This window comes from Oratosquilla oratoria, unplaced genomic scaffold (assembly GCF_046742065.1).
Source record: "Oratosquilla oratoria isolate Oo_2021 unplaced genomic scaffold, ASM4674206v1 SCAFFOLD199, whole genome shotgun sequence".
NCBI lineage: Eukaryota > Metazoa > Arthropoda > Malacostraca > Stomatopoda > Squillidae > Oratosquilla > Oratosquilla oratoria.
This window is the reverse complement of record NW_027467551.1, coordinates 48,198-61,568: the sequence shown is the minus strand read 5'-3', so window position 1 is coordinate 61,568 and position 13,371 is coordinate 48,198. Positions and strand designations below refer to the sequence as shown.

General features: G+C 45.0%; 1 protein-coding gene across 1 annotated transcript; it reads left to right on the top strand.

The window, feature by feature from the left end:
* The first annotated feature begins 9,919 nt into the window (after window positions 1-9,919).
* LOC143022839 (uncharacterized) lies at window positions 9,920-10,856 on the top strand. Its single transcript, XM_076181218.1, has 2 exons — window positions 9,920-10,326; window positions 10,569-10,856. Exons 1-2 carry the CDS (start codon window positions 9,920-9,922, stop codon window positions 10,846-10,848), a joined length of 687 nt encoding a protein of 228 aa, XP_076037333.1. The 3' UTR covers window positions 10,849-10,856.
* The last annotated feature ends 2,515 nt before the right edge of the window (window positions 10,857-13,371 follow it).

The following is a 13,371-nucleotide window of genomic DNA, read 5'->3' as shown; positions in this document are numbered from 1 at the left end:
CTAACCCCAAACCAGTGAGCTCTCTCGTTCCTGGCCGCTGTCTTTGTGACCAGGTCCCCGACCCCGCCCGCCCCCTCCCTCAGCTTGATCAAATCGTTTGGCGCCAACCAACCGGAATCAGGGCCGGTGCCAGGAATTGTGGGGCCTCCTCTATTTACTGCCTCCCTCCCCTTTCCCTGGCATTTGGGCCAGCCTTGTTCTGCACAATTGTAATCCAACTGACTCATTGTCTGAATCTCTCAAAGCATTGGATCCTCAGTGTGTTTTCTTACAAAGGATTACAAAGGCGGAGCATGCCGACAGGAGACCTTTTGGTCCATATCTAGGTCAGATGCGAAAAATCATAATAATGATAAATGAATAAACAGATAAATATATAAATAAATAAAAATATAATACATACATACATACATACATATACCAAGGCTTTGTCCCCCTTCCAAGGGAGGTAGCCAAAAAGGGGAAGGCATAAAAACACTCCCACCCATTTCATCCCTAAATACACTCCACACCCCTCCCACCCTCCCTCTCATCTGAGCACCTCCTGGATGACGGGTCATCCCTGCACCCTGCCCACCGCCCTGGGTCAGAAGCAGTGTCGCAAGAAACAGTACATCCACAGCAAGGCCGCTTCATTTAATCGGCGACCCCCCCTCTCCGTCCCCCTTTGCATATAAGGCGAGGACGGGGAGAAATCCCTTCGGGCTGCGTCAAAATTTACTCACACATACTACCCCACCCCCCACCCTCCTGCCCATTCCTCCTCATGCAGTCACAACATCATCCATATACAACCATTCTCCACTCACCTCTGTCTTCCGTCCTCTCCCTTCCTTCCTCAACAGACATTCCCCTCTTCCCCAAAGCCCCCTTCACCCCATCCATCCACCTCATCCTAGGACGTCCCCTCATGTTCACTCCCTCCACATCTGCCTTCCATACCTCCTTTACTAGTCTTTCTTCACTCATTCTTTCCATGTGTCCAAACCATCCCAATATTCTTTCATCAACCCTATCTCCCAGCTCCTTTTTCACCCCTGTTCTCCTCCTCACCTCCTCATTTCTCACTCTATCCAGCCTAGTAACCCCCACCATACTTCTCAGACACCTCATCTCAAACACATTCAAACTCCTTCTCTCTTCTTCTCTTATGTTCCACGTTTCTGCCCCATACAGTGCTGTTGGCACAATCACTCCTTCATACAGTCTCCTCTTCGCATTCATTCCCAAATGTCTATTCCTCATTACACTCTTTAAACCACCAAGGCATTTACTCGCTTCTCTCAATCTACATTCTACCTCCACCTTCACTCCACCTTTTCCTGCTACACTTGCACCCAAGTATCTAAAACTATCCACTTCCTCCAGTCGCTCTCCCTTAATGCTCACTTCCAGTCTACTGCCACTTTCACCCCTTGTACATCTCATCACCTTACTTTTACCCACATTTATCTTTAGCTTTCTTCTATCACACACTCTCCCAAACTCTGCCACCAGCTTCCTCAATCCCTCCTCTGACCCTGCCACAAGCGCAGTGTCGTCCGCAAACAACAGCTGGCTCAGCTCCCACTTTTCTCCATTTTCTTTAACCATCTCCAATCCCTGACTCACTACCCTAGCATTCACCTCTCGCACCACCCCATCCATGTATAAGTTGAACAGCCAGGGCGACATAACGCATCCTTGACGAAGTCCCACCTTTACTTCAAACCACTCACTCTCTCCATTTCTAATCCTAACACATGCTCTACTACTCACATAAAAACTCTTGACAGCTCCCAAAAGCTTTCCTCCTATCCCATAAATCTGCATAACCTCCCACAGTGCCTTTCTGTCTACCCTATCATAAGCCTTTTCCAGATCCATAAAAGCCAAAAAAAACATCCTTCCCCTTTCCTATAGCTTTCTCACATATCTGTCTTACCACAAAGATCTGATCTACACAACCTCTACCCGTCCTAAATCCACACTGTTCCTCACCAATTACTCCCTCTGTTCCTCTCCTAATCCTCTCAATTAAGATCCTCCCATAAGCTTTCCCTACTACACTCAACAGGCTAATCCCTCTGAAATTACTACATTCACACTTGTCCCCTTTTCCCTTGTAAAGAGGAACTATACAGGCACTACTCCAGTCCTCCGGTACTCTACCCTCTCTCCAGCAAACATTAAATAACCTCACCAACCAGTCCACCATCACTGAACCTCCCTTTTTCAGACATTCTGCATGACATCCATCCAGACCAGGTGCCTTACCTGCTTTCATCATCTTTACAACTGCCTTCACCTCATCCTTCCTTATTTCTCCTCCATTCTCCTCACTCATCACTCTCATTTTCTTCGCATTTCCCACTGCAGCTATCTTTCCTTCCCTATCCTCCTTCACATTCAGCAACTCCCTAAAATATTCTGCCCATCTTCCCCTCACTGCCTTCTCTTCCATTATCAACTCTCCATCTGTACCTTTTACCTTTTCTTCCCTACATGATTCGCCTCCTCTTCCTCTCTTAATTTCTTTCCAAAACATCTTTTTATTACTTTCAAAATTTTCTGTCATACTCCTACCCCATTTCACATCTGCTCTCCTCTTTGCCTCCTTTACCTTTTTCTTTACTTCTCTTTTCTTTTCTTTGTACGTCTCATATGACTCCCCTGTCCTCTTTTGTAACCAATCTGTGAATGCTCGCTTCTTCTCTTCTACAACCTTCTTTGTTTCCTCATCCCACCATTCACTACCCTTTCTTCTATTTCCCCCTGTCCTTCTTGTTCCACACACCATCCTTGCACACTTTAAGACTCCCTCCTTGAACCATCCCCATTCCTCCTCCACACCCATCTCTGCTCTATCCTTTACTCCCTCCCACTCCTCCTTCAGCTTCTTTTCGTACTCCTTCTCCTTTTCCTTTTCATTCAAGGAGTTCACTCTAAGAACCTCCCTACCTTTTTTCCCTTTCCTCCTTCTCCATCTATCCTCCACTCTCAGCTTACCTTCCACCAAAAAATGATCTGATATTCCCCCACCCTCTCCCCTTAGCACATGTACATCCTTAACTCTTCCTATCATAATCCTATTTACCACTACATAATCCATTAGCGCTCTATCTACCACCCTTCCCTCCACCACCCTCTCCCATGTGTACTTATGCTTGACTTTCTTCCGAAACACTGTATTTGCTATCATCAACTCTCTTTCTAGACACATTTCCACCATCAACTCTCCACTACGATTCTTTCCTGGAACTCCACACTTCCCAACCACTCCATCGATTGGACCATTTCCCACCCTAGCATTAAGGTCTCCCAGTACTATTACATTGACATTTCTTCCTAAACCCTCTATGCACTCATTTAAATCTATCCAAAAGGCCTCCCTTTCTTCCATGCTCTTCTCACTGCCCGGCCCATATGCACTTACAAAGACCCACATCTCCTTTCCCAGTTTCACCTTCATCCACATTATCCTTGAGGAAACCTCCTTCCACTCCACTACCCCTTTACCTAACTCCTCACTTACTAGAATAGCCACCCCTTCCCTCCCTCGCCCTCTCTTCACTCCTGATAACCTCCCACTTACACTTCCAAACTTACACTCACCCTTCCCTTTCAACTTAGTTTCACTCAAAGCCAACACATCCAACTTTCTTCTCACAAACATACTACCTATCTCTTCCCTTTTACTCTCATCTGTACCACATCCACGCACATTAAAAGACCCAAACCTTAGGGTGCTGGCCCGAGGCCCTCCAGCACCCCTTATGCCTTTCCTTTGCTTTTTAGGATATTGCCCCTTGGGGCTACAGGGAGAAGGATGCCTAGTCCCTCTCCCCGTCCCTTTCTTCTCGCCTCTTACGATCCAAGTGGGAAACTTGGTGGCAGTATACTTTTCCCCCACCACAGGGAATTCCCGCATCACAGAAAGAGAATACTCAGAGAAATGGTACAGGACAGCAACAAGGGGTTGGGGGACAGCATAACGGAGGGACAGTCGTAGTATAAAAGTATAATAATGTAAATAATAAGTAAAATACATAAATAAATCCATAGGTATAGTTGAATGATAAACAAACAGGTAAATAGTAAATAATCATAAATTGACATATAATTGATAATAAATGTGAATAAAGCAAATGATAATAAACAGACAACAACAAAACAAATAATATAGAATAAATTATATTATAGCATTTTGCTTAGGGGTTCATCTAAATGATTCTTAAAGCTTCGAATTGAACTACATTGCACTGCCTCTGCAGGAAGTTTATTCCATTCATTAATTACACGGTTGGCAACGTTGTTTCTACCCACTTCCAAACTGAATCTATTTCCGGACAGTTTGAGACCATCGTTTCTTGTCTGATTCTCATGCAGTGTGAACATTTTGTCACTTTTGATGTTGTCAATTCCCTTTAGAATCTTAAAAACCTGTATCAAGTCACCTCTGAGTCTACGCTTTTATTTAGGGTAACCACCCCTTCCATTGTCCTGTTAGCATCAAAGTTTCCAAATCTTCTCCCTGAGAATGACTTTCACATCACTGACACCGACTGACAAATGAGTGGCATTTACTACGAAACACAGAAATGATTGTTCAGAGCGACACTAGTGCCTGGAAATTCGGGTGGAAGTAAAGAGTAGGAACGTACGCAGGTGATGCCACACCCCTGTTTCCATAGGTGGGAATCTTCATGACAGAACTGTTATGCTTGTCTCATTCAAGCGTCTGTGTAGTTTTTCATTTCAATCAATCTTTTGAAAACAAGGTAAGAGAACACTTGAAAATTCAACATAGGACAAGTTCGGAAACAAATCAAGACTCGGGAATCTGATGACGGAGCGCGTTGTTGTTGTTTTTTTCTTATGCTAGGCGCTAACGTCTCTATTCGCTACTGAAACGCTAGACGAGAATATGCTTGACTATATGGTAGCGCCAATCAAACGCTGCGAATCCATTATTTTGGTCGCTAGCGAATTAAGACGCTTAACTCAGTATTATGGGGGGGGGGATCACATAATTTCCTCTCATTTCCCCACATTCTGTAAATTAGGATTTTCGTTTCCATTTTTGGTGCCGAATCCCCCTTATTTTACCATTCAAAGACTTTTTTTTTTCTTGCTGAAAACAAAATGACTAAAATCGGTGCATGGTCATCAAAAGATTTTTCGCCTATTTCTGTCTTTCATTCTCGGTATATTTCGGATTTCCAATGGGGTTTTACTCTTTCCGTGCACTTACACTCCATTCTTTTATTCTAATGGTACTTTCTTTACATACTATATACATAAAAAAAAAATCTATAAAAAACATAGCTAGCTGTTATATATTGGCTTTTCCTTAGGTGCCAATTAGTTTCCCTGTTCTCCATGGTTACACGGAAGGGTTGAAGGAAACATCGGCTTTCGGCACTGTGTGTATTTCACACTCTGTTTACATTATGGCGCTCCGGGAAGTGCGCGAATTCAACATTGAACAAAACAGAAACAGAAGGCGCATGTCGCCATTAACCTAAACATTTATTTAATGTGAATACACTACATATTCCTCCCCTCTTATTTTTGATGTGTTTACACAAAATAAAATGTTACATGGTTTCTATTAACCTTTTACCAGGTTTCACTGACCTATTTGACCTCCTCAATAGAGGCTCAGTAGGAACATAAGGTTCATTAACAGATTTGTCAATGTTATGATTAGGAAGTACTTCAGTGGCACCTGCAGGTTGCAAAATGGTATCACTGCCAACACAGTCATTTACAATTTCCTTGTTTCCAACATTACTGCTAATAGTTGATTTAATAAGTGAATTTTCAACTTGATAATTAAACAGAGAAGATGCAGAAACTGGTGATTTTCCATTTTTAATAGTATTATACCTAGCTTTCAATTGATCACAATGTCTACGCCAAATTAAATCTCCACTTTCGGTTAACACTTTTACAACATAGTTTCTGACACCTGTAACCTCAATAATAATGCCTGGTAACCAAGGTTCACCTCTAGAATAGTTTTTTGCAAAAACTGCTTGTCCAACTTCAAATCTGCTTTCTATACAATCAAGAGCATTCTTCTTGTTAACTAGCACACTTTCTTCCTCCTTTGTTTTAGTCGTTTTACATATGTCCAGAGGAGATTTAAAATTTGTGAAACGTCATTTTTGCAGGGCTTTCTTTTGTACCTGAATGAATGGTTCTCCTATTGTTATACAGAAACCTACTATTGTGTTAATTGATCGACTGTGATATTTTAGCATTCCCTGTTTAAATCTTTTAACATATCTCTCAGCTAATCCATTAGATGCTGGGTGAAATGGAGCTGGATTGATCAGTTTTATTCCATTTCTTTCATAAAACTCTTTGACATTAGCAGAAACAAAATAAGCAGCATTATCCGAAACAATTACACCAGGAATACCAAAATTAGCAAAGCTTTTTCTTAACAATTCCATACTATTACCGCTTGTCATGCTTGAAGTATATTGAACATCAATAAACTTGGAATAAGAATCTACTAAGATAAAAAGAATACTTATTTTCTATTGGTCCATAATAATCAATGTGAATCCTACTCCGAGGCTTACTAGCAAAATTCCACATCAATTTGCTTGAAGAAGCTTGATTATTTCTAACACTACATTCATTACAACTCTTTGCAAGCTCTTCAATATCATCAGAAAGCCTGGGTCACCAAATGTTTTCTCTGGCTTCAGCTTTCACTGCCACAATTCCATTATGACTGGAATGCAGTAGCTCTAACACTTTAGCTCTTAAGGCAGATGGAACAATAACTCTATTTTTAAATAGAACACCCCTTAAGAATTGATAAATAATTTTTAACATGAGAATATTCTCTACAAACATCCGAGTTGTTAGTCCATCCAAATTTTACCTGAGAAATTAATTTATTCAGTACAGGGTCTGCTTTTGTCATTTTCTGTACAACTTCAAAAGAAAAGTTAAAATCATTGAAATTTTCTATAAGTTTCACATATTCTGGTGGTGTACCTGAATTGATACAATCATCAATAGGTAACCTACTCAAAGCATCAGCAACCACATTGGTTTTACCACTTTTATGAACAAGATCATAGATATATTGTGACAACAGAACAGACCACCGGATTAATCTTGCATTTGAATTTATTGGAATTGCTTTGTTTTTCCAAATAATCCAAGCAGTGGTTTATGATCCGTTCTCAACTCAAAATTCCTACCTAATAGATAGTATTGAAACTTTGTGACACCAAACACTAATGCTAGCCCTTCCCGGTCCGTCTGTGAGTAATTTTTCTCAGCAGAAGTAAGTTTTTTACTAGCAAATGCAATAGGTTTTTTCAACATTATTTTCAACCTGTATCAATACACACCCTACACCTACTGGAGAAGCATCACATTCTAGAATCAATTTTGACTTTCCTGTAAAGCATGATGATACATTAGATTTACATAAAGCTTCTTTAATTACATCATAAGCTACTTGGCACTGGTTTGACCATACAAACTTGACATTGTTTTTTGTTAAATCATAGAGTGGTGACAAAATATCAGAAAACTTAGGGATAAATCTACTATAGTAGGTGACTAATCCAAGAAATGACTGTAGCTTATGCAAGTTTTCTGGTACAGGAGCATCCCGAATAGCTTTAACCTTATTTGGTGATGGAGATAAGCCTTCTCCAGAAATTACATAACCAAGGAAATCAATGACAGTTTTATTAAACTCACATTTTCCCAGATTCAACTGGACATTAGCTTCAGCCAATTTATTCAAAACAAGCTTAACTTTATCACTTTGGTCTTCTCTCGACTTGGCGCATATAAGGATGTCATCTAAATAAACAATTAAACCATCAATATCACTTAATAACTGTGATATGTACCTTTGAAAAATTCCCGGCGCTGATGCCAGTCCAAAAGGTAGTCTTTTGTATTTAAACAATCCCCTTTCAGTTGAGATAACAAGGTATTTCTGGTCTCCTTCAGAAACCTTCATTTGCAAATATGCATTACACAAGTCAAGCTTACAGAACACCTTATTATCTCCAATTGTAGCCAACATTTCATCAAGCTTAGGTAGTGGGTATTTCTCAATATTAATTTGACCATTCAAATGCTTAAAATCAGCACAAATTCTCATTTTTCCTGAATCTTTCAAGACGGGTACAATGGGTGAAGCCCAATCACTATAAGCTACAGGTTCTATGACTTTATTATCGGCTGAGAAGAAACCTGCACAGCGAAGCTATAGCGGTAATCCCCTACCACACTCCTGGCCAAATGGCCACTTCCGGAAGGGAGTGTGTGGTTGGACATTCCGCATAAATCATCGGAAATTTAAAATTCCCGGCTCTGTGCAGGTGGCGCAAGCGTCTACAACCCCACCTCCCCCTCCCTATCCCCTCCCTTCTTACTCGGCTGCACGGATTGAGCCGTCACTTAGCATCGCGGAACCAGACGAGTCGGTCACTCAACAACCCACCTTCTTTTCATGCCGGTAAGTCTGGTTCCTGCTCGTGCTCTTGTGTTCTCGTAGGGAGCCCTACCTGTTCTCCTGCAGTTTTTCCCCTTCGGTGTTGTGTCCAGACACCTTTGGGACACCCCGTCTATGATTATCATTATTCTATTTTCAGACCAAACGCTTGTGTGTGGAATCCGGCTGCACAGCCAGGATCTCGTCAGACGGCCACCACGACCTCTGCTCCCGCCATGCCCCTTGTTTCTCACAAGCTGGCTTTAACCCCCTAGCCTGCGTTGTGTGCAAAGCGCGGGTTGAGGAGATTCGTGCTGCTCCTCCCAAAACCCGTTCCAAGCTAGCCGCCCTCGAACTCCTTCGGGAGGCATGGCGCAAGAGCTCGGAAATTGAAATCCGCTGACGACCCCCCCCCCCTGGTGTGGGCGGATCCGGCGTTAGGCGTGGAATTGGGCCTCGTTCGCCCTCGCCATCCGTCTCCCTATGTCTCCGAGACTTCCGTTGGTGGACAACCTGGGCCTCTCGGAGTACAAGGGGACGAGTCTGATGTTGCGGAGTATGGTGTCCCCGAGCGTCCTCAGGCCTCTCGGCAGCCCCATACATCCGGCTTGCTTTGTCAAGCACCCCCACGAACTCGTCTTCCTCCCTAGTTCACTCACGTGAACCCGGCAGGAAATCTCGCTCGAAAAAGAGGTCTGCCTCACCGAGGTCCAGGACGCTCAGCTTGTCCCCACCCTCCACAGCCTCTCCCCCCCAACTCACCCTCCCTTCCTCGCTCTCCTTTTCCTCACCGTAAATCCCACAAGGGCAGGGAGCCGGAGGACGAAACGAGGGGAGAGGGAACTCTGGCTGCCCAAGTGGCTGCCCTCCTTCCGTCCCTGATAGGCCCCGTCCTTGAATCGGCCCTATCACATTATCCGGCCTTTCAGGCCGCGCAAATCATAACGCACCCCTCTCCAGAGCAACCTCCTATTGAACCTACGGCTCTAGCCCCCCCTCCCACTCTCCCTCCTGGTCCTTCCCTCCGCCCCTCCGTGCCGGCGACAGGTATAGGACTAGAAGGCCCCTCTCAGGAGGAACCCCCCACTCAGACGTCCGTCGGGTTGGACGGGGTGGAGGACCACTACAGTTCTTCTTTACCTTATCCTCCTACCATGACGGACTCTTGAGTTCCGCCCCTTCTCATGGTGTGACCTTCCCCGGTCCTGGGAGTACTCGTTTGGAGAAGATCACAAGCTAGTGGCCTGGTCTCCCGACTACTCGCTACCGGAGGGCTGGAGGAGGAGAGATGACGTTATCCTAAAGTGGGCCAACGACGCGGAGGGGGCTAAGGTTCTATATAAGATTCGACCCCTCTCCGCCCCGGCCTCCACGCCCTCCAGGATTTCCACCTCTAACACTCTGGACGCATTAGGTGCTCTCCTGGAGAACCCTCGTTTAAACCCTGATGGGCATATGTTTGTCGACTGGTCGAGGGACTCACCGGCGGTAGCATTCTCCCCAAACGCCTGGTTCCCGCAGGAGAAAGGGGAGAAGGCCTTAGACATCCCTGCTCTCTTCGAGCGGGCCCAAGACCAACCCAAGACGGTTCCTCCTCGACGGCATATCCCTTCATCATTCCCCGTCGTCCTGCCACCACCCTTCGCGCCGGAGGGCCTGCGCGATTGCTTATGGCACTCGGGCAGGGACCCCGCCCTCCCCCATCAACTTAGTGAACCGGAGGCTAAGTTGCTGACGACGGAGGCCTCGACCAGACAAGACCTTGCCTCTACCATCTCGACCGTCACGGCAATCGCGATGATGAGGAACTGGCTGACGACGCTCGCCACGAGCTTTGAGGACTTCCCGCGGGAAGAATTGAGGTGAGTGGGATATTTCAATCTATACAGAGGGTCCAGACCTGTCCTGGCGAGAGACGCTCAGGTAGCGTCTTCACCCAGGACGGAGCCTCTTGACTAGCGCCCGAGGACGAGGTCGTTCGGAAACGACCTCGGCCTCGCATATGTTTACGTTCTACAATTGAGCGATGTGACTTTATTACACCCTCCGGGGATTGGGATCCTTCTCGCCCTACTAATTTGATTCGCGTGTTTTCTGTATGCAGACACACCCTGGCGGCACTCTCTACCGTGGCAGAGGGTACAGCCAACATGGCGTCATCAGCCCTACCCCCAGCAGCGAGGGCCTTCACCGCGGCTCGTTTGGCAGCTCGTCAGTCTGCAGCGCGGTCGGCCCCGGAGATAGCTCGCCGGGGCGTGGTGAGAGCAGGTCTGTTCGACCAGGAAGCGACAGACCGCGTCTTCGCTACGGTCCCGACCGTCATCCAGATCCAACAACCCTCCCAACCCGCGCCTCGAGAGAGCAGAGACGTCAGCCGGTCCTAGCCTGGTCCTTGCATCGTGTTCTGCAGTACCTGACGTTCGAAGGGACCATCATGGAGGAGGAACACTTCCTTCAACGTGCCGTCTTTCTGCTCGCCCTGGCTACGGGTTACAGGGCGTCACAGCTGGCGGCGATCACCCGCCACCAGTCCTTCTCCAAACTGGAGGAGGACTGCTCTGCCCTAACTCTCGCTCCATCACCTACATTCCTAGCCAAGAATGAGCAGGCGGACGACATGATTGGCCCTATCAGAATACCATCCTTACTGGAGGAAGGAAACCCACACCCGCTGTGCCCGGTCCGTGCGTTTAAAGACTACGTGGAACGCACGGAAGGGGTGTCCGAGGATCATCTCTTCTACAATTCGAAATCTCGGAACCCCCTAACCCCGAGGTCCCTGACGCGTCTACTTTGCCGCGTTATAGAGAAGGCCGACCCGGGCCATGCCCCCCACGCCCACAACATCAGAGGCCTCGCGGCATCGCTGGCGTTTCTCCGCACCCACTCTGTGGAACGGGTGCAGGACCTCGGGGGCTGGGCATCCGCAACTTCCTTCAGGACACGGTATCTCTACCACTCGATCACCCCTGTCCCATGTGTCGCCATGGGAACGGCTCCATCCCTCTCTTTCGCAAAAGAAGGGGGGCAAAGGGCGACCGAGGAGTAGGGGAAGGCTCAGGAACCGCTGAGCAAGATACAATATTCTACATAGAATTTATGCACTATGTAAATTGTACAATATTATTTTTATAAAAAATAAACAAATAAATGAATATATATATATATTGATATTGATATCGATATAAGTACTTGATGCTTTTTGTCTCCCCTCTACTGAATAAGATGAATAGTCTCCCATACGAGACACACGTAATAACGGCTTGAGCCCTGTCCTTGACTACAATTTGGGCTTCACCTTCTCCTCCCACCTATCCTCGTCTCATGCATAGCTTCGCTGTGCAGGTTTCTTCTCAGCCGATAATACTTCTTTGTCGCGGCTAGTGCCGCTTAAATTGTTTTTATCGGCTTAAGAAACCTGCACAGATTTAGGGTCCCTCCCTCCTCCCACAGGCGAAGCCTTCATTTCTCATTGAAGTGACGGCTCAATCCGTGCAGCCGAGTAAGAAGGGAGGGGATAGGGAGGGGGAGGTGGGGTTGTAGACGCTTGCGCCACCTGCACAGAGCCGGGAATTTTAAATTTCCGATGATTTATGCGGAATGTCCAACCACACACTCCCTTCCGGAAGTGGCCATTTGGCCAGGAGTGTGGTAGGGGATTACCGCTATAGCTTCGCTGTGCAGGTTTCTTAAGCCGATAAAAACAATTTAAGCGGCACTAGCCGCGACAAAGAAGTATTTTCTACAAGCTCCTGTATGGCAATATCAACTGACTCTTTGTGTGCTAAGGGCACTAGCCTTGCTTTGATGAATTTAGGAGTAGCATCTTTTTCACATATATTCTAGCTTCAACTCCTTTAATAGGTAAATTGTCATTTACTTTATAACTATCCAAAAGTTGTTTAGGATTATCAGAAACATCCATGTCATTTACTGAATTCACTTTCAAAGCTTCATCTAAACCAATTATCTTTATGCCTACTTTGCTCATTAAATCTCTCCCACATAAATCATTACAGTCTGAATCAGTAACAAAAATACATGATTTGTACTATAGTTATTAAACCTTACTACAAGATCAACTTGACCTTTTACCTTTATTTGATGACCTCCATAAGCAGTCAATTCTTTGGAAGATGGAGTCATTTTAACATTTAGTACTTTTATCCAATTTTCACCTATCAGTGAAACACATGAACCAGAATCTATCTCTAAAGGTATAGATTTATCATTTAACACAAAATTGTACATTTCTGGTTTAACAGATTTTAGACAATTACAAGAAACTTTCAGCAACATGCTTTTATCAACAACATTATTAGCACTACACTGGTGTTCTTCATGCTCTGGTTCCTGTTCAGAAACTGATTTGACATTTTTACTCTTAAAACTTTTAGAGCTATTTTGCTTGTATGCATCCTTTTGCTTAAATCTACAATTTTTTTCTAAATGACCCTGTCGACCACAATAGTGGCATTCCGAGTCTTTAAACCTACAAGCAGAACTTGGATGCAGGAAACCACAATGCTTACACTTTGACACAGTCTTGCTATGCACTTTTTGTACTGTACCTGATGAACTGGGATTACCTGTCTCTCCTTCCCCCATGTGAGCTTTTTCAAGTGACAGAATGCGTTCTAGGAGTGTTGAAGATGTTAATGCTTCTATTTTCAGGTCTTCAGCTAGTAGGTATTTGAAATAGGGTTCATGGTCCACTGCCATAAACAATTGGTCTCTCAGCCTGGCATCAAACATGGTGCCGAAGTTGCAATCCTTTGCCAGTCTCTTCAAGTCTGCATATAGCTCTTTCACAGTTTCTTTTTCAACTTTACGCCTTTGTTGAAACGAACACAAGCTTCGGTGATAGGATGGCTTTGTAATGAAATGGTTTTTCATTAATTCTATCA